General features: G+C 45.1%; 1 protein-coding gene across 6 annotated transcripts in view; it reads left to right on the top strand.

Moving 5' to 3' along the window:
* RBFOX2 (RNA binding fox-1 homolog 2) overlaps positions 1-22,581 on the top strand; it is a 686,272-nt gene that overhangs the window by 108,580 nt on the left and 555,111 nt on the right. The window contains exon 1 of one of the 6 annotated variants that reach the window (XM_078640459.1): positions 2,925-3,743. The exons of 4 other annotated variants lie outside the window; for them this stretch is intronic. In XM_078640459.1, the coding sequence (XP_078496585.1) occupies positions 3,729-3,743 (15 nt within the window). In that variant the 5' untranslated portion in view covers positions 2,925-3,728. Of the gene's footprint in view, positions 1-2,924; positions 3,744-22,581 lie in introns of those variants that run through there. One more of the 6 variants, XM_078640453.1, reaches the window with a different exon arrangement.

Consider the following 22,581-nt stretch of genomic DNA (forward strand, 5'->3'; position numbering starts at 1 on the left):
AATGCAAATTGTTTTGTGTAATTGAAAGTTTTATAACGAGCTTTTACAGCAAAGATATTACATGCAAAGCAGCATTGCAACTTTTCACAAATGGAATAAGTATATAGGATAGGTAGCAGTAGCAGGAGGAACATCAGATGTTTCTCTCACACATTCAAGACAGGTACAGCACAGGTATCCCATTTGTTAAACTGTCAGACCTCTATTAACATTTTATGTGAGTGCACCAAATGTATTTATGATCTCTTCTTACTGATGTCTCCCTGCCGCAAGATGGAAAACGGGGACTTTTAGCAACAGACCATGCCTTCTTTTTCTGCCTAGATTTTTTGGCGCACCAGTATTGCCCTTAAGTGTCAGGTGCTTTCCTCAGAACTATAGGTCTTGGGACACAAATATGGTGAGATAATCCCTGGCTCATAGGGCATGTTATACAAGTGCATTTAGTATGTTCTTTATTTTTTTGATTTTTTTTGGGACAAAAGCAGCGTAAACAACCCTTCTTCATGGAGCTTGTACATCTTAGGCAGAAACAGTACAAGCTTCCCTACTTCAGAGGACAGGTACCCATACAGCAGTATAAGCTCCCCTCCTCACATGACACGCCCAAATCAGCAGCAATGAAAGCTTCCCTATCTGGGAGAATACAGCAAGTTTATGGCCCCCATTTTTCGGAATACAGATTCAACAGGGCACAGTAATACAAACTATAGTCGCTCACAAAACATGAAAAGTTAAGGCATGAGTAGTGGGTAGGTTACAAATCGATCTCTGGTGTGGTTGCTTAATTCGGGTAGAGGAACGTATAAGTGGTTGAGTGAGTAAATATGCCAATTCTGACCTCATTCTGACTTATGTGATTGAAAGTCCTGCTGATGGCACTCGTATACCTGCAGTTTGTGTGGACTCTTTAGTTTTCCACATATTGAGAAGTAATTTCTACCTAGTGCTATTAGGAGCAGCTAAGCTACAGCCGAAGCACCGCTTCTCTAGACAGACTAGGCAGGCAAAAAGATGCCATTTTGAAAAGGGTTTTAATACATGTGCACCAGGCTCTGTGCAATCCCAGCTTCGGTGCTATACCTGTTAAAATGATGAGGGTCACCATTGCTCCATTCTCTGTATGGATTCCCGTGACCTGTGTTGCTCATGGGACTCAACAGCGCTCATTTGTGGGGACTGGCACTTACTTTTGCTAATCAGACTATGACCCAGAGCAAATGGGAATAAACTCAAAAGGTGGAAAGGAGGAGTAGGTGAAAGACGGAAAATAGTGACTAAGTAGGAAAAGACTGTAATAAAGTGGTTGTACGTATGTGGCCGACTCCGCATGTGCCTTATGTTCTGGTACCCGCACCTGTGCTGCTCTCTGAACCTGCCACCCCTTGCATGTGCCTTCCCTCACTGTACCCGTGTGGCCCCCTCCATATAAAGGTTGTTTTCCCACCCCACCCCAGTACTGGTCCTTCGCTCCCTTTGCCTGTCGTGCATGCCTTCCCTTCGTTGCATGGACCCGTCATCCTGTACACACTCATGTACCGGTTCCTCTCCTACATCCAGGGCTTTAAGTGGGCCGGGTCTGAGCACTGGCAGTGGCAGTTTTTTAAAGGAGGCCTCGAAACGTGTCTCTATCGGGCTCTGTTTTGTGCCCTGGCACAGGCGTTCCGTTTTTTTCGGACTGCAGTGACTGCAGGCACATCGATGTACACTGCTCCCCTCTCACTAGTGGAGAAGTTACGGCATGATGTCATGTCAGGTGAGCGTTATAGGGGAAGGGAAATTCTTTAGAGCAGGGTTGGATTGGGATTGAAAATTGGCCCGGGCACGCAAAAAAAAAAAATCGGCCCACATTTGCTTAATCACTCCGCAAATCACTGCTTTGGCGTAATCGTATTAAAAAAAAACTTTGAGGGGGGTAAAAAAATGCACACATTATTCACAGTGGTGAAACAAGCTAGGCCACTTCTACTCAGGCCCCCTGCCACCACTCAGTATGTGCACTCATTAATGGGCCGGCCCGCGAGACAAAAGGAGTGACACCTCTTGCTAAACGGAGGTAATGAGCGGCCATCTGCCTCTAGAAAGGGCACTCAGACACCCACTGGGCCGCTGGCTGTGTTCAAACAGTTGAGACAGCGTCCAAATGGCCCCCCAGACTGCTAAAAAAAGAGGCCCACAGCAGCACTCGGACACCGGCCCCTCGGGCATTGCCCGAATGCCCGCGTTACCAATCAGACGCTGCTTTAGAGTCATTTTCTCTCAGGATTTCCCTTCTCTTTTTGAAAACAGCAACATTGTTGCGGTGTCACCAGGGCTTTAAGTGGAAGATTTTTCAATATTCTATACAAGGAGCCATAGTTGCTGCTTATTTATCTTGTGCAACTAACGACCATTGACGAAGGCAATAGTCCTGACTTGTTGTAGGTATGATGTTACTTGTGTCATATATCTGGATGCAATGACAGAAACAACAAAATACAAGTCGGGCTTCATGCTATGCTAAGAACAGATTTTTAGCGTATGTGTTTTTAAGCCACGCCCTTAATTACATTGGCCTCGCCCCTATGAGTGAACACCCCCCCCCCCCAGTTTTTTCATCCCACTTAAAGCCCTGCCTACATCTATATTTCTCTTTCCTCCCCAATTCCTATGCCTTTGTTATTCCTCCTTACTTGTATATATGTTGCTCATCTGTGCCACTACCTCCCCTGGAACCCTACCTATTTCCATGTTCTCTGCTCCCCGTGCCTGTCTTTGGCGCCCATTATTGACTGTGTTTGCTTTCCGTTCTTTCCCTGTAATTGCCGTTATCTTCCTGTACTTGTGTCCCTTGCCCGTTCTCTCTACATGTTGCACATCCCCCCCCCCCTCCCCTCTTATGTGGCTTCCTACCTGTGTCGGGTTTGTCTCCTCCTCCACACCTGCGTTGCTTCCTTTGCCTCCTCCATATACCTGTGTGTCCCTCTCGTTGTATTCGCCCTCCATTCCCCGTTCTCGTTTGCTGTACCTGTCTTGGTTCCCCACCCCCCTGTACCTGCCTCGCCCTGGCGTCCCGCCCTGCTCCCTGGCCTGCCTCGGTAATGATCTGTCAGTGCTCGGCGGTTCCCCCGGGGCGCAAGGGCGGCAGTGTGCAGTGAGTTGGCAGTTAATGCAGTGTCCTCTGTAGCAGTTCCGTGCAGGCGTTGCTGCTGAGGGTCCGGCAGCATACGGTGGAGTTAGGGACCGAGCTCGTGCCGGGGTCTTCCACCTCCGGTGCGCATCTGATTGCGCAGCTGCTGACGTCCTGCCCTCGCGAGCTTCGCTCCTTCAGGCTGCCGCGCGCCCGGCTCCCAGGGGAGTTCTTTCGCTCCTGAACTCTTCCTCGTGGACTCCGTGCCTGGATTGTAGTGTGTGTATCCTGTGCCGAGGAGGGCGCGCTTCCGAGTGCTTCCGAACTCTCACTGTGTGGGACTTTATTCTTTCTCCATAGTGGGCAGGGCCCTGAGCGGAGTGGGCTCCCCCCTCTCTTGCTCCTCGTGGGTCCATCCACTATTCGGTCCTGTGGCGACGGCTGCTCCGTTGTGGCACAGCTCCCGCGTGGGACCCTCGTTTTGGTGGTAGCGGGTCCTGCACGAAGGAAGGGGACCCTGCTGGCGCTGCTGTTCCTGAACTCTCGCGCCTTGCATGCAGAATCCGCTGGCCAGCCTGCAAGGGGTCCGTCCCTGCTGACCCAGGGGCTCCCGTCTGACATGATGTATCTTTGGGTGAGTGCGGCCACGATTTGCTCGTGCATTCCTTCCCCTGACGCTACTTGGTGTTGTAATCCTCAGAACTGTGCTTCCTCCACTCTCGGTAATCTTCTGCCGTATCTTTCCTCTGGCACCCACTACTGGCTGCCTGCTGCACGTGTCCTCCCCAGACACTCGTCGCTGGCCTCCTTGTGCACCCTTGGCACAGTCGTAGCTCTGACACTGCTCGCTGCCGCTTCACAGCGCTGCACTCCTGAACACCTTTGTCGCCTGCCTTCCCCTGGCTGAATGCTGGTCGCCCTCTGCTTCTATCTCCCTCTGCCTCCACTCAATGCTGTGGCGCATAGCCTTGTCCCCCTTACTACCGGCCATCGCATGCACGTATTCCTCGCACCCGCTTTTGCCCACGTGCTCTGCTCACTGCAGGAGACCTTCTGCACACACCTTCCTCTGACTCTCACAGCAGACTACCTTCTGCGCGCGTCTTTGAATCTACTCGCTGCTATAATGCACCGTTTTGCCCTCCCTTTACGGTTGCCCGGGTCCATCTGAAACCCACTTGAAGCTATGTTCTGCACGTGCGTTCCTTTGACACCTACCAGCCACCTTCTGCTCCTGCCTTCCTCTGATACTACTCCCTGCTCCGATGCCCAGCCAGACACACTATCCTTCACTGAAGTGGTCCTCCTGTTTGTTCCTTTGACTCACACCTGTTGCTAGCCACTTTTTGCTTGCTCCTTCCTCTGATCCGAAGCTGGCCATCATTAGTGCGCTTCTTTCTCTCGACCTCAAGGTAGCCAGCCGCCTTCTGCATGCTCATATCTCTGAAACTACTTGCTGCTATGATGCAGCCCCGCTTTTCCCATAAGTGCTTGCACACCTTCTGCACTAGCCTTCTTGGAAAGCAGTGTAGGCCACGTTCTGCATTCTTCTTCCCGGGACATCCAATGCAGCCCACCTTTTGCACATTTCTTCCTCTGACATACAAGGTATCTGCTCTTCGCACACAGCTTCCTCTGAAACTACTGGCTGCTGAGATGCACAGCCAGTCCCACGCTCCCATTTCTGTAGTGAACCATCTACAGGCACCTTTCTTTGACACTTGTCGTTTCAGTGATGACAGCTCCTCACTCCCTTCAGTGCAGGACAGCCTTTTCAAATACCCTTTTTTAGCTCATTCCTTCTGTTGCCTCCGCCCCCCCCCCCTCTCCCCCCCACCACTCGCTGCTGTTCTTCTCGGTGCTACACAACAACTGTACATGCCCTTTTCTTTCTGTATGCATTTTCCTCTGATACCCATTTTTAGCTACCTGCATTTCCTTTAATACTTAACGCTGCCAGCATTCCACACGGGCCTTCTTTTGACACTGCTGTCATACTTCTAATGAACAACACCGAACTCCCTTAGCCACAGTAGGCGTATTCTCGGATACCCAGTTCTTGCCATCTTCTTCATGCTCCTTTCTGTGGCACAACTCACTACTATGATATATAGCATGGGGTCCTGGCATTTGGGCCCTGCAAGCTTAACAAGGTCTTGGAGAAACGTTAGACTTAACCGAAGGCACAGACAAATTCAAGGTGACAAAATGGATTAGACGGGGCTGCTTCCTTGCTTCTTTTTTATTTGCGTTATATATTAAGTGTCAATGCCATGCTCCAAAGCTTGAATGCAGATGTACCAAAAACTCAGATCGCACCTCCTACCCTGATTGTAGTATACGCAGAAGATGCAGTGTTGTTATCCAGGACAGGAAATGGCTTTCAGCTTTTAATTGATAATTTTGTATCTTTCGTGTAGGGTAGAAGTTTCAAATTAAATTTGACAAAACTGAGACCATGGTCTGTAGTAAGGGGAGGAAGAAGATCAAGGCTGTCTTTGTAACAGGCCAAAAGTTAGAAAAGTTAAAAACCTTTAGTTACCTGAGCATACTATTTTCACAGGGCGTGCAATGGGGACCTCACTTAAAGGCTGCATATTAAAAATATTTTTCTGGCTCTTATGTGGTCTTTAGTTTGCCAATAAGATGGGCATGAAACCCATCGGAGCAATGATGAACTATACAAAAATAAATGTCTTCCTGTCGTACTATATGGGGCACCAATTTGGGGTGTAACAAATAGTAAACCGGTCCAGGATAATGCTATTTTATGTAGACGTCTTGCAGTCCCGCGATCAACTCCAGCCTTTTTAACTCACAAATAAATTGATATTTCGCACATTGAGGAACACATCCATCTTAGTGGTATTATCAAAATGGCATAGCATCTGGGGCAAACAAGGTACAACATTTACAAGAGAGATCATAAAGGACTGCCTAGAACTTGACCACTTTGAAAAGATTCCCTGGTTACAGTACATAAATGGTCTCCTGGAAGAATTGGGGGAAAATTGCTGTATCCAAGTACCTGCTAGTATCTTCAATTTAGTAAGAAAGAACTGAGAACTGTTTTTCTAGGCAATAGTGGAGCCCATAGAGAATTACGTGAAAGAACTGAGATGACAGTGGGGAGTTATTGCAGGGGCCCAATACAGCAAGGATACAGGGTTATTTGATTAGCGTGATTAATCACCAGGTCAGATTTAATCTGACTAGATTACTTTTTCAACTAATCCATCAAATAATTGCCTTCCCTAACCTTCCTTAAATCAAAGGCATGGTCATCAAATTTATCCAAATGCCCATCTGACGGAAAAGCTAGGCAATCTACAATGCACTTAATGCTCTTTTACAAATGTTATAAAGATATACAATTATGTGTACTACGCCCCTTGTTTTTATCTTGGGGTCTCTTTTATTATCAGGTGGCTTCTGACTTTCTTAGGAAACTACCAGATATTTATACATGCTGCGTCATTGCAACTTATATTAAGAATGCAGTTAAGAGGTGTAAATCATTAGGTCCACTGGAAAGGTTGTGTTATTAGGCAGACTAAGAAAGGACCTGGATGTAATGCCTAATTAAAAGCACTCCCTTAGGTGAATTAATATCGGAGGCCCTCTGTGCAGTTTTACATTGATGTTATACATAGTTTTTATTGGCCGGAATGTTTTTTTTCTTCTTGATTACTTTTTTATTAATCTATCTGAAATTTCATACTGAATGACCTAACACACATTATGTTCATAATCGTATGTGGTGCATTTTCTTAATTGTAGAAACGCACTTTGGAAATTATCTTTGTGATGATAAATTTTGCACACACATTGCTGGCTATAAATGAGATCTTCTAGTAATTGTCTTATGTACGTTTTGTACTGTTTTAGATTGATCATGGATACTGTAATATCTTATGCTGGTTATTGGAGAGAGTTCTCATACCTATGCATTTGGTTTATTGTGCTTTTATGGATTTCTCGCTAAAATCCGAACAAATTTTACCCTGTTGTTATTGACTTAACCGTTCCATTCACATCCAGTGGTCTGTAAGCAAAATAAATGTATCTAGTGCAGATGGCTCCAAGCCTACTATGAGGAGTATACCTTACTTTTTAAGAACCAGCTGCACAACTTTAAATAAGGATTAACTAAAGATCAATCGGATTTTCTTTTTTTTAGCAGAGTTTTAGTTACTTTCAAATTATAAAATCCCAACCTTAAGCCTACCAGACAGAAGATAGCAAGGATGCAGCATTATATCTAACTTGTATAGGCAAAGTACATCTCGTTCTTTACTGTGCTCTCTTCCCCTAGGTAGGTGGGTATACACATCTACCCCATTTACCAAGTTTCTATTCCATGATTGAGTAAATATCACATCTTTCGCTAATTTAACTGGTAAAGTTCCCATGTCCAGCCCTTGTGCTAATCAACCAGTCTAAGCAATCGATCTAGAGATTTGGGACAGTCATATAGAAAGTCCTTGTCTTTCAAGTTGACCACCAAAGGATGCCACTATCTTTTGTTTTTAAGTCCCTTTTTCTTAAGTTCCAAGGTTAACTTTTCCATGGCCAACAACATCCAAAGTTTGCCCGCCACTCTTGCATTGAGAGAGTAGCCGGTGAATTCCATTTCAGTGCAATTGTTTCTCTGCCAAGATCATGTTAGTTATCAATCTCCAATCTGCCTAATGCAGCTGTCCGATTTTCATTGATCTTAGGTTGAGCACAGTGGTTGATAGATCTGGTTGCAATGGACGCACCACCCACTTAATACGACTAAGTATTTTTTTGTTACAAATTGTTAATCATTGATGCCTCCACCATACATGTAGCACATATCCTTCCTGCCCACAACCCCTCCAACATAGGTCAACTTTTGGCCACACGTGTTTTAACTTTAAAGGTTGGCCAACCCATCATAATTTTGTACAATAGTACTCTATTCTGTATGCTTTTACAGAGGAGGGAGGTGCCAGCCCAATGCTTTTGCAATTTGCCCACAGGGATGTTTTTTCCCAGAAATGTCTTATTTTTTTCATATATGACTACTTCAGAGTAGTACGCACACCCAAGAGAGATGAGTTAATGTTGGTCATAAGACCGTTAAGGCTAACCTAAGTAGTGCAAACTATAATGTTACTTTAATCTTTGTTTTTTCAGTGAAAACAAATAAATATATATCTCTATTTAGAATACCTTTTAAATGTAATGCAAGGGAAAATTGCAATGGACAACTCCTAGTATATGTTAATTTATTTTTCAAAGAGCTTTGATGGTACTCTATAGATTATCCTCTAGATTGCAATCTGTATGTACCAGATACTAGTATTACCAATGCAAATTAGTAAAAGTGGCCAGATACTGTATCTGACAGGCTTGTTTAGAAAAGATACCTGGTAGATCTGTTCTATTAACCCCTTTGCCGTGGCGTGAATTTAGCCGCGGTGTGGGGGGTGAGTGCGGCGCTGCTGTGCTCGTGACGGAACCACGCCGTCATGAGTCACAGATGGCGTGTGCTCATGAATGCGTGGTTCCTTAACGGCCCGTCCCGCTCATTAATTCGCCTGCACAGGTGGGGAATAAATGCCGCGTGGGAGGAGTGGCAGCCGCATGATGGAACCACGCTGTCATGGGCACACGCCACCCGTGGCTTATGACGGCGTAGTTCCGTCATGAGCACGCAAGGGGTTAATTAAATAAGTATAGTGATTACGTTCTTGAGGCAGCTTAGTTGGAATTAAGCAATGAAACAAGCATGACAATACTTAAAAGTTCTAATCAAGAAACAAAATCTATTGATAAACTAAACTCTAGTATTGTCTTTAACCGCATGCGCGCTAGCGGTTTTCCCGCTGCGCGCTGCGTTTTTTAAAAAGCCGCGTTACATGACGAGCTCAGCTCGTCATCAGCGTGCGAGCGGCGTAACTCATGACGAGCTGAGCTCGTCATGAGGGCCGAAGTGGTTAAGTAGAGAGGATGGGTCATAACACTAAAAATGTAAGTAGTGAAGTGAATAACTCCGATTGATGCTATGCTTTAGTATTGCTTCACCTATGAAAATGATTAAACCTATTGAATAATTAGGAAGTAATCACTGTAATCTGTAAAGCTACGGGAATATTGTCAGACGTGTCAGAATGAGTGGCAGCTTGGAGCAATTCTAAGTCTAAAGGCTAGTGGATGCATTAGTATCTGAAAACCAGTTGTTTTAGTCTGCAAATGGAAATCACCTATTGCCTAAGTTATATCACTTAGTGATTGAAGCAGGCAACATTAATCTGTCGCAAACTTTCAGACCCCCCCCCCCCCCCCCCCCCAAAGCCTATCTGCCTAATACCAAGTGAACTTAAGCAAGAACATTTTCATAAACATTTAGTAAGGTTGAAGTCCATTAGTACAATGAAATATCTGTGCAGCTCACCACAAAATAATTAAAACATGATAGGAAAGATTAACTTCAATAGTAAGCCCATTCTGAGTTAGTGAAACAAAATATGAAAGCACATTATCCAGTCAGTGGTTGTTTAATGGTTTCATTTTGGGAAAACTCCGAAAGTAAAAGGTTAATTTAGTTCAAGGCCATTCATATGAGTATCATGCTAGAATATCACAGTCAAGACTATTTGTACAAAAAAAAAATGTCTCAGTGGTGGCGGAAACCACAATAGCATCTGTATTTGCAATGTAAAAAGCTAAAAGTTTGCCGGCATTGACAACAAAAGAATAAATGCAACACACATAAGATTCATGTGTTTAAAGATTTGCTCATCAGCATCATTTTTGTGCAGTGGAGAACTAGACAAATAGCGATTTTCCAAATTTAATGTTTAGAGAATCTGAATTTCATTAAAGGCACGGAGGCTTACATTATTCATTTTGTTTTTTAACCCCTCCCACGCTTATGACGGAACCGCTCTGTCACGCCCCTCGGGTGGGCCGTGCTGGTGACGGAGCGGTTCCGTCACGGCCTGCGCGGCACTGATTTTGCGCCTGCGTGGCCCGTTCTATTGAGCGGGCGGGGCCGTGACGGAACCGCTCAGTCACAAGCACAGCCCACCCAAGGGGCGTGACGGAGCGGTTCCGTCATAAGCGTCGGAGCGCCGCGCGCCCCGCCCCTTAGCGCTGCGGCGGGATTGCCGCCGCAGAGAAAGGGTTAATGCCACTCCACACAGCACTTGAAAGAACATTACATCATAAACTAAAACAATCTAGAATTGAAAATTTGCAATGTATAAGTAGTCCATGCAGAGAATGATCTTCCTCTTTTAAAAATGCATAATATTTTCTCTTTTTTCTTGGTTAAACAAGCATTTAAGAAACAGCCACAGCGTGACTCCTTACAGGAACTGAACTCTTTAGTATTATCTGAAAAAAATAAGAATTAGTTTCTGTAGGACTTGAAGTGTAAAAGACCATCACTAACATCAGTAAATAATAACGGTTTGTATCTTCTTTATTACTTTTTGTATGGATTACTAAGAAAAACTCCCTCAAGACTGGGCTGGGCTGGGAGGGCGGGATTATGTTAGCCTTAGTGTCTTTAATGATATTCAGATTCTCTTGTCATTAAATGTGGAGAATCACTATTTCATTACAAGACCAGGGGCTACCATTATGCGTGTTGGTAGCTCTCTAATACGCCGATCAGACACATGCTCAATTGGTTTACAATAATATCATGTTTAGTAAAGATAGAAGCATTTGAACAGTCATTTGGTCACATGATATCTTCCAGTCTCCCAACTTTCGAAAAGGCTTTACTAGCCAAAGCACCTCTCAGAGAATGAGCATGAAAATTTTAGCAAATTGACACCAGCCTGTTGCATGACACAATTCACCCATCTTGCAATAGTGGCTGTGGTAACTGCTTCAAAGGTTTTTACAAAATTAATTAATAATTGGTTAACTCCATCAGGTCGAAATGCATTCTTTTGGTAAACATATTCTCTCATGCAATCAACTACACACAATTTTTCATGCATCAAATCTTGGATAAAAGATAGTATCAGACATATCTTTGGTTTCTTTAGTAATATCAAATGTTACCCCGAAGGAGTCATAGGACCTGTTACTTACCTCCAGTTCCTTAACACTTCTACGACAAGAGATTGGACACAACAAGGAGGATAGTTTCATAGTTAGTCTTTTCAAATCTGAAAATCTATCACCCGACCATGTTAAAAAACAAGGTCAGAACCAAATTGGCATCCCACAAGGTTTCATATCTTGGTCTAGGTCGCCTCCTTAATGTGATCCTCTAAGAACTCTACAAACCAAATTTTTTTTTCTTACCATTGATCAAACTATGACCCGCAGAAACTGCTGATCTTTAGCAGTTAATAGTTCTATAACTAAGGCCCCTATCGAATTGTTCCACCAAGATGTTAACCACCTCAACTATAGGAGCTTCCACGGGACCCAAGGTCCTTTCCATGCACCAACTCACCCAAAATTTCCAAATTCCTCTACACCTGAGCTAGGTTCCTGGAGTCCAAGATTTCTCAAGCAGTTCTTCAGCTTCCTGAAAGGTCTGAGATGCCTAAAGATCTCCTGATGCTTTCCATGCAAGAAGGTTCAAAGCCCTGTTTGTGTGAGAGGATGTTCCTCTCCAGCTACTTCTTTCACCAGACCCTCCATAGCAGAAAGATTAAATGTAATTTTGCAAAAGAGTTCCGAAGTCATTGGGAACCACGCTTGTGAGACCCCGAACGAAGTTATCAGTACAAGTGAGCACCTTTTGGTGCTCACTTTCTGAAAGACCTTCTAAATCACTGGAAAGGGGCGAAACGTGTAAGCGTTTGTTCCCTTCCAACTCTGAAGGAATGCATTCCCAGATAGGGTACCCGTTTCCTGCATCCAACTGTAATACTACTTCAGTTGAACACTCGGTCGACTTGCAAAAAGGTCCATCTCCAGTGGACCCTAAAACTAAACTAATTTTCTGAAACACTCCTTATTCAATTTCCAGTCGCTAAATTCTTCAAAATCTTGCGTTCCAGTCCACAGTTATATTAGTCTTTCTGGCCAAATACTCTACCCTCAAGCTGATTTAGTGTTCTATGCAAAATTAGCAATGTTTCTTTGCTAAATCTGATAGATACCGGGATCTTGTGCCATCTAAGCAATTTATATAGGCCACTGCAGAAACATTGTCCATTTTCAGTAATACTGCTCTGCCTTGTAAACATGGTGTGAAACTGATAAGAGCATAAAGACCTTTTGTCAGTTCCAAATAATTTGTGATGCAGCCTTTGTGTTTGACCACAATCCACACGTTTCCTGTCCACCCGAGCATGCACCCCAACTAGTTGGAATTGCATCAGACTCAAGATGGAGTCTGGTGAACATCCAAAGATTGCCCGGCCATTCTAGGCATCTAAATTCTCTAACCACTAAAGCAGTTCGACCTTCACCTTCTGATCTAGTGATTTCCCGTCTCCATACCATAGTCCTGCATTAAGGGCCTTTACACTATTGTGCTTTGCAAAGGGTCAAGGCAAAGGACCTGAAACAATCGCTTGAATTGAAGAGTATTGTAGACCTAGTATTCTTGCTAGCTCCCTTTTTGAGAAAGTAGCGTTTTTCTTATATGTATCTTGGTATTTTGTTTAAGGAAAGAAGCAAAATCAAATTGACTGTGTCTGTTGTGAAGCCTAATAACTCTAAAGAGTGTGAAGGGATAAGAATGGATTTTTAATCCCAAGCTTTCCAGTAGAGATTTGACCATGTCCAACTCGTTTATTACTTGAGATTGACTTTGGGACATAATTAGAATATCGCTCAGATAAATGATGATACAAATGCCCCTCTCTCTCGGGTAGGAAGCGACTGCCCTAATCACCCTCGTGAAGCTCCCATGTTGCTGAAGAAAGGCCAAATGGAAAAGAACAAAATTAGTAAAGTCGATTCTGCCAAGTGAATTGAAGGTAAGGCTGACAGTCCTTCACCATGGGGATTGTAGAGTAAACATCCTTCAGATCCAGCTTTACCAACCAATTGTTCTTTAACAACGTGTCTCTTAAAAGATAGATCCCTTCCATCCATCTACGAATTGTCTGTATACCAGGAATCTCTGTAAATCTTTTAAGTTTATAATGGATCTCCAGGCCCTATTTCTTTTTCTCTATCAGGAAGAGAGTGCTTTCGAAAACCATTTTCTTTTCTCACCTCAACAATGACCCCTTTCAACAACAACAGAGTTTATCTCGTCGTCTACTACTTTCTGCTGATCTGCATTCAAAATCACCTCCCTTTGAGTGGTATATGGAAAGGGGTTTTCTGTGACGTATATTCTAAAAACTCTAGGTGATTTTTAAAACCCATGGGTCTTGAGTAATAGTTTTCCACACATGGGTAAAATGTTTGAGGTGACCACCTGCACTTAATTGGAAAGAAGAAATCACTGTACTAACTTTGGTATATGAAGGATCCTTGACCATGGGACTTTCTCTTTCGTGTCCGTTGATAACGGCTTCTTTGGGGGTAGAAGGAAGGTGCCACCGGCTTGATAGCCTCTGCCATAGCCTCTCTGCTTGTAGTTAGTGAAGTGGGATCTTTGAAAACCGATGCTGGCAGAAAGTCCCCTTCTGCCGGCCCTCGCAAAAACACCTTCGCTGAAGCCCTGCATATACTGTTCTAGGCTTTGTCGAAGGCCATGAAGGTTGCTATATATTTGCTCAGGGTTTTAACCACGTCCTCTCCGAATAGTAGGGCCTTAGGTTTCTCTGTGGCTTCTTTGTCAGCAAAATCTCCTAGTTTGGGGTTTATTTTCATCAGGTCCGCCTTGCGTCTCTCAGCGTTTAGTACTGCGTTAGCTTTACCCAGAAGAACCAGGCTCCAGCCTCTCAAGAGGTCTAGGTCCAAAGGAAAACCCTCTATATATACCTCTTTGGACATAATGATTCTTGCCAGTGGGCCAACAACACCGAGGAGCCGGTCTTGACATTGCTTGGGGGACCTTTCAAGTCACTTCTTGGCGTCTCTGCCCATCTTAAAAAGAAATGTAATTAATTCAGGGTCAGAGTTTGGGGTGAGGCATACTTTATCATGAATGACGGGTCTAGAGCATTCTGCCTTGGGGATTTTCCTCACCACCATCTCCAATGGATTACTGATCGACCTCTTGATAAAATTGCCCACATGTTCTACGGCCCACCATTCCGCACTTCTAGGGTGTTTGCTATTGAAGGGAGGGAACATTTCTTCTCCCAAAGGGTAATTAACAGTGTCTTTAGAGGTAGAAAGAACTATATATCCTCACAGGTCATCCACACTATCATCCTCCTGTTAGAGGTCAAGTACGTACTTGTCCTACAGCCCCTCATCATCGCTGGAATTCATCATCTACAAACTCAGTTTCTTGAGTGTCCATTTTTGTGTGCTGCTTAAGACACCTATTTCCAGCATGCTGCACTGGACACCTCTCTTTTTCATACCGCATAGGTCACCGCTCCCTTTTGAGGTGCTAGGACATTCCACTCTTTCTAAGGGTGTGCGCCCTCTCTCAATATGTTCTGTCGTCCTTTTCTTTCTTCATTTATCCCCAACTTTAGAGTCTCCATCTGAAACTGACCAGTATTCATTATTCAAACCTCTTACGTTTTTTCTATTGTATGACTGTATCGATTGTCTTGTGCACCCAGCTCCTCATTTCATGCTGAATAAGCTTTTTAATAATCTCCTCATTAATCTTTCCTTTTGGGACCTCGGGAGATTTTCTGTCCTTATCCACCATAATGTTATTAGTAGACAGATAGGATTAATAGAGATACGCTCTGTAAATAGGGCTACTGGATTCATGTATAGTCAAGCTAAGAATCAGCTAATTCCGGAGTAATTATATAAAATGATTCACTTTTTACTTACTTCCTTATTATTAAAAAATAGTAGCAGGAAATCAATTGCTAAAATAGGTGTGGCCTGATGCTCAGCTGTTCGTAGAGATGTAACTGTCAACTGCCAGTGTGACGTGTTACAGCATCTCCTAAACGGCAGCTTAATCCAATGGAACTAAGCCCAAGTTAAGATGGTGGCGGAATCTCGTGTTGGGTCGGCTTTTTGCCTGTGCCCAAGTCCTTCATCTAAAGGCCTGCCTGATGTGTCCGGTTTTACTAAGATGCGTCCAGCGGGCCTGGCATCAGTGGGACAGTGCGTCGCTTCTGCCCGACTGTCCCTCAAAGCGAGGGAGGCGTGGCCGGAAGCTATTTGGGGCCCTGCTCAGCGGCCTGTATCGGTTATTCCTAGCAGGCATCAGCAGGCCCACGGATAGGAAAGGAAGAGCAAGCAGGCTCAAGTGTGATTTGAAAGGTATGAAAAAACAAGGACCAATAAACCATACAAAAGAGCATATCAATGAAAAACGCAAGTAAAGGTAGAATAGATAAAATGGTAATAAATGAGGAGCCATATCTATAGATTGGAAACCAAGCAAACTGATATAACACCAAAACAGTTAAATAACAGTGGTTACGGTAGAAAAGGTGATTATAACCAAAGTGCTATTTATCTGAGCTGGGAGCAGCAGTTAAGGGAAAGGTCATTCTGTACATGACTACTTGTACATTGTGAATGTTCTATTCTAGATTATTTTTGGTTTATGATGTAATGTTCTTTCAGATGCTGCGTGTAGTGGTATTAAAGAATAAATTCATAATGGTAGTCTCCAGTCTTGTAATTAAATTGACTTCTTGGCATAGTATACTGTAACCTATTACAAAGAAAACTCAGATTAAGAAATTGATTATATAAGTAAATGTTCAGCTACGTAAGTGTTTGCAACAGGGAGTTAACCAAACAAACCACCTATTACATAGAGTGAGTACAAATCAAGTAGTTAAACAAATAGTATTGGAATGGCACCGATGGTCCAATAGGTAAATGGAAGAATCAAAGAAAAAATGTGTCCCCTTTTAATGTATGCATGTCTACAATGTTAATTTGACTGGAAACCGGATAGTACATATGACAAAATCCTCCACCCCAATGTATTCTCTATCCCAGCTGTTTGTTGTACTGGATTTAAAATAGTACATGTAAGTTCCACAACTAAAGTTTAATATTACATACTTTTTATAATTTTAGTGAATGACTAAGCAGTGCAAATAATTGTATGTTTATTTTGGATCTTTTCATTATTCTAACTCCAATCCAAATTACATTGGAAAAAGTGCTTTTGTCAAAAGATCCTTGCTCACCCAAATGGCAACCTTCCCCACCAAGGGGTTTCTACACATGTGGAGACAGCGTTGTTTTCAATACAGCCCAATTCGCTTTCAGGAATTAAGATACAACACTTACTTAATGCTTAAAATATCAGAATTTGCTTATTGTAGTACAGTATATTGCCTTTTTGTAATCCTCTACCAGTGCTCGCTAATATATGTGTCCAGTTCCATCGAACCACTTTGAAGGAATGCAGTAACATTTCCAGGGCATCAGAAATCAAGACAGAAATACCCTCATACTTGTATTTTGCATATCATTTTCCAGTAATATGGCATGACAGGTTTTTTATTTTTTATTTTTCTAATTCATAATATGCTTTGTTTCAAATAAATAGCCATAACTTGTCACCATCATAAATGTAAGATAATGTCAAATGGTGATATGTTCAAAGTGTGGATTTTTTTACCGTAATTTAGAATGTTGAGTGCATATGTTTAGTAATTACTGCATCAATTTTTACGATTTCACCCAGCTAGGTGTCTCAAATAATTATTAGTGTCAATTCGTGTTATGCGGTTATAGGAGTTGTAAAAAGATTACCCCGAGTTATGGTATGTTACAAGTTGATTAATTCCACTTGTAAGCTTTCTCTTCTCTCAGTTATGTGTCACTTGTTACAATCTGTGTAATATAACCCCTTTGCTGTGTTTGTCGTTCAACGGCCGTCGCGAGCCCTACCGGCGTAGTGCTGCGCACATCCGTTGGCTGCCGCGGCACCGTTCACTCGGCTAAACCGCCGCACCGCTGCGGAATTGCCGCCGCGGTTACTTTACGGAGTGCTACATTAGTAATGTGGCACTTCATCTACAAGATGTTTTTTCATCTTTGTGCTTCTTACTCATTTCATTGGCGTTTGGCCCAGGTCTTAGAAATGTACATAAAGCATATGCCTTATGTACATTATACTCACATACATGTATTGTAGTGCAGCATGTATTATAGTGCTTACTACCCATATGTGGGGCACTGACGCGCTTGCCTACATAAGTAGCATTGTGCAGTCTGTGGGGCATGTGGTTGGAAGGATGTTTTTGTTTTGATCCTGTGTGAGAAGTGTTTCCATGTCATGCGTGATGACCACTGAGGTGCAGTTATCATGTTATTTGACGCAGCGCGTAGCAGTGTGTTTGGATGTTTAAGTGTTTTCACTATGCTGTTAGCTTTGAACAGCTATGCATATCCCTTTACGGTAATTTATATGATATAGTCTGTTTAGCTGGTTACTGCACTGGATTGTCCAATCTGAGATTTTGTATATGGTTGTGGTCCTGAGTTGGCATGGTTGGAGCGGGAGAGAAATGGACAGATCTGTAGGGATTGGCTTTTTTTATATTCATCCCATATCTGAATGTCTATGCGAGATGTAAAGAAGTGGTCAGATTGTATAGATATTTGGGACCTGCAGTGATGAGACTGTATTAAGGCCTCCAAAACCAAACAGTATCAGATCGCTTCAGTTATTACATACATGCCTGTTCATTTGGTGAAGTTGGATTTTTGGCTGTAAACTGCTGCGGATGGACAGCACTCATAGTAGATATGGATTATGCAAATATAATAAGTTTAAGTTACAATTTGTTGTAGAAGTTTGTGTATTATGATTTTAGTAGTATTGTGGGCTATAACAAGTTCTATAGGGAAGTTACAAAACTATATAATGTGACGGCGACCCATAGGTCAGCCCTTTTTTGCTTACCTGCATAACGAAAACAGTTTGGTGGTTGAGTTGTTTGCAGTTTGTGTTGTAAGCTGAGGATTGTGCTTGAGGGTGGAACTGTTTTCTGGTGTGTTGCCTGGATGCAGGTGGTGCAGTTATCTAGGAAATAGCCATGTGTTCAACTGTCTATGGAAGTGTATATACTCCTGCGTGCTTCTAATGGTGGCTGGTAGTGCGTTCCAGAGCTTGGCAGCTTGTACTGAGAAACCAGTGCCTCTACATATTTCTTATGGTAAGGTGGTATGATAAGTGGTGCAAGCCTGGAGTGCAGTGTTCTTTCTGGCGTATATTGCCTGCATTTTACTTGCCGGTATAGCCTTCCTTTTCCTTGGGAGTCTCTGTGAACAATGAAAAGTGCCTCAAACATTGCCCTTCTAGCTATAGGAAGCCAGAGGAGCGATTGCAGGCCTGGGGTCATGCTGTTTCTTGGGTGAAGCCAGAGAAGAAGCCTCGCTTCAGTATTTGGATAAGTTTTATTTTTTGTATTATGAATGTCGGTGGCCCAAGGTATAGGCTTTTGACATAGTCCAGCTAGGAGATTGCGAGTGTTAGAATGGCTTGCAGTCTATTGGTATGCAAGGCTTTGAAAGATGCAATATAGTGTTTTGCAGCGTGAATCTTTCTGGATTCACTATGCTGTGCATTATTCCGCGGTCTTGTGGTTGGGTCCGGATTCGTAGTCTTTTCTTTGTTTTTTTTTTTTGTAGCCCAGGTGGGCGTCGGCGTCACACCTCCTTGGGTGCATTTCCGGTGACGTCGGCATGCTTCCTGCGGAAGCTCCCACTCTTGGGCGCCATCTTCAGATTCTTTTTTTCCGCGGTCGGGTCTGGATCGTTCCCGTTTGGGCTCCAGACATTTTTGGAGAAAGAAGAAGGAAAATACAGAAATTGGAAAGAAAAATCATCTGAAGACTCCAGGAGACTTCATCGACCAAGAACCAGCAAAGGAGAATTCATCGAGATCTTCGACGAAAGTCGACGAACACGCGACCAGGGAGGCCCTGAGCGCTCGATGATGGACAACACGCCGTTCAAGTTCTGCCGTAACTACCACCACAAGTACGCGCAGAAGGACCAGCACACGGTTTGCAACCTTTGCCTACCGGTAAATCACGGAAGCGAGGACTGCAACGCCTGCTCCGCCTTCACCCCGAAGACCCTTCGTGTGAGAGAGAGACAGAGGGTAGCGCACGCCACCCTGCAGGGGAAGGCCCCGACTCCATCCCTCTACGAGCTGGGGATGTCCTCCGAGGAAGAGGACAACGCTGCCGCCGAAGACGACAGCTACACGGTCGTAGAGACCGATTACACCAAGACTTCTGATAAGGTAGGAGACTCTCCGGCCCCCAAGAACCCGAGAGACTGAGTCTCGAAAAAACAAGGGCAAGGCCCCGAAAGCGCCGGCGCCAAAACACCTGGCGCCCGCGACTACTCACAGGCCCAGCGGACCCTCTGAGGAGTCCCCGGCGCCGAGAGCTGTTGAACAGCAAAAGTCGTCGAAAATCGTCCCCGAAAAGGATCGATCGACGCTGAGGGAGAAGGACCCGGCCGAACCATCCGACGCGGAACACGCAGCCAAGATGGAGAAAAAGAGAAGGCGCCTCGAGGCCGAAATGGAAAACATCTTGCAGCGGAAGAAAGAATTCGACGCAAAGATGAAAACCTTCACGATTCCACACAAGACCAAGCCACCAGTGGTGGAGGTGGTCGAGGAGGAAGACAAGGTCGCCGAGGAACAAGACCAAGATGTCGAGGTGGTCGACGACCAGGAAGATGAAGAGAGTCCCTACTATAGTTACAACTATGGGGAGGAAGAGGACAGCAGGACGGACGCCGAGTCGGCCCCCTCTGACTTACAGGAGGTGGATTACCTAGATGTCGACACCGACCGCCCAGAGGAGGCGGTCGACACATATCCCTCGAGGCCCTCTCCACCGGACGACATCGGGGCCTACAACTCGGTGATAAAGTCTGCTGCAGCAGCTTTCAAACTCAAGCTCGACGAAGAGAAGCAGAAAGCAGACTTCCTTCTAGAGACATTGCTCCCCACACAAACAAGGAGCCAGTACCAACCAATGCTCGACAGCGTCATGGCTCGGGGGAAGGAAGCATTCAGGGAACCCGCAACATGCAAGGCTGTAACTCCCAGAACAGAGAAGAAATACAAGCATTCCTCAAAGGACCCACCCTACATTCAGGGCACGGTCTCCGCAGACTCCATTATCACAGCCACAGCAAGAAAGAGGGCTAACGTGCCCACTACTTCTGGACCACCACCGGATAAGGAGAGCAAGAGTATGGATCTGGTGGGCAGAAGGATCGAACGGAATGCCGCGACCCACTGGCGCATGGCTAATTCCAACGCCCTGATAAACAGGCACATGTACCAGATCATGGAGGAGCTGGGGCAGTTGGTGAAGGACCTGCCCCAGGATGCCAGGGAGAAGGCCGAAAAACTGGTTGAAGAAGGGAAGAACGCGGCAAATTCTTGCCTCAAGACGGCCCTGGATGGAACAGACACCTCCAGCAGGCTCATGATGATGGGTGTCACTGAAAGAAGACACGCCTGGCTCAGGATCCTGAACACACCGTTCAACGGCGATACGCTTTTCGGAAAACAGTTGATGAGAAGCTGAGTCAACTAAAAAAGGATAACGAAACAGTAAGGTCCATGGGAGCATTGCAGTTCAGAGGCAACAAAAGGGGCACCCCCTCACGGAGGCCTGGCGGGAGAGGTGGAAACCAGCCAGGTACATCACACCAGGCTTTCCAACAAACGCACCAGGCAGACTCGCAGGCTCAGCAGGGTCAGCAGAAGCAGTCCTGGCAGTACCAACAAAGAGGCCAGTCCTTTCGAGGGAGAGGAAATGGACGTGGACAGAATAGAAGAGGGGGACAGCAGCCCGCCTCTAAGTGACTTCAAAAAACTCTGTGTGCCCGCCCACAGAAAAGATCCCAGGGGGCAGCACGTACAGAGGGGTCAAGACAAGCTAGACATCTACGACCACATAACACCAGTGGGAGGAAGATTAAGATTTTACCTCCAAGAATGGAGAGAAATTACATCAGACAAATGGATCCTCAACATCATCCAATTCGGATACTGCATAGAGTTGGAGGGGAGGCCAACAAGCAGAAAACCAAAAAGAAAACCACTAGCAAGCAAACAGCTAGAGCGTCTTCAGGAAGAAGCAAAAGAACTCCTGCAGAAGCAGGCCATAGAACGGGTACCCTTCAAGGAAAGAAACAAAGGAATATACTCAACGTACTTCCTGGTACCAAAAGTAGACGAGACAATGAGACCCATTCTGGACCTAAGGTTCCTGAACAAATTCATAAGAACGCAAAAATTAAAAAGGACCTCCCTGCAAGAGGTGCTCCCGCAACTGCAGATCGGGGACTTCATGGTCACGATAGACCTCAAGGACGCCTACCTGCACATCCCAATGAACAGAAAGCACAAGCATATGCTCAGGTTCACCATCGGAGAAAGCCACTACCAGTTCACGACACTAGCCTTAGGGCTAAAATCGGCACCAAGGGTCTTCACAAAGTGCCTCGCAGCAGTCGCAGCGCACCTACGAAGGCAGGGAATACACGTATACCCCTACCTGGACGACTGGCTGGTGAAAGCAAACTCATACCAGAAATGCAAGCAGCATGCACATACAGTGACGAGCACGCTCATAAGCCTGGGGTTCTCCATCCATTGGAAGAAAACATCAATGGAGCCGGAACAAGTGAAGATCTTCCTGGGGGCACAGATCAACACCTTACAGGGCAAGGTGTTCCCCAGCGAGAAGAGGGCGAGGGCACTGGTGAAGGAAACTCGCCTCTACCGGAAGGGACAAGCTCGGACAGTGAGGACTGCGAGCAAGATCATGGGGATGATGGCATCATGCATCCACCTGGTACCAAATGTACGTCTCCACATGAGACCCATTCAAGAATGGCTGCAGGAGCAATGGTCACAAGCTACAGGCAGTTGGGAGGATCTAGTGGTTGTAACGCACGCAGTGCAGAAGGAGATGACGTGGTGGACCATGGAGAACATAACCAGGGGAAAGCCTCTAACGCCCCCAACGCCAACAGTGACCATCACCACAGACGCATCCCTGAAGGGATGGGGCGCTCACATGGAGGAGCTCAAGGTGAGGGGACTGTGGACGCCAGCAGATGCGACAAAGCACATCAATTACCTAGAATTGAAGACAATCTTCCTTGCACTGAAAGCTTTCCAAACAAGGCTGTACAAGCACACGGTGTTGCTACAAACAGACAACACCACCGCGATGTTCTACATCAACAAGCAGGGTGGCACACAGTCAGCCCCGCTTTCAACGCTGGCGCAGGAGATATGGAGATGGGCCATCCCTCTCAAGATAGACCTGCTAGCCATACACCTACCAGGGAAGGACCGCATACAGGCAGACTGGCTCAGCAGACAGACATCGGCATCCCACGAGTGGGAGCTCAATGCTTAAGAGACAAGGTGGCTGTTCGACAGATGGGGAACACCATCAGTGGAC

The sequence above is a fragment of the Lissotriton helveticus genome, chromosome 1_1, assembly GCF_964261635.1.
Source record: "Lissotriton helveticus chromosome 1_1, aLisHel1.1, whole genome shotgun sequence".
NCBI lineage: Eukaryota > Metazoa > Chordata > Amphibia > Caudata > Salamandridae > Lissotriton > Lissotriton helveticus.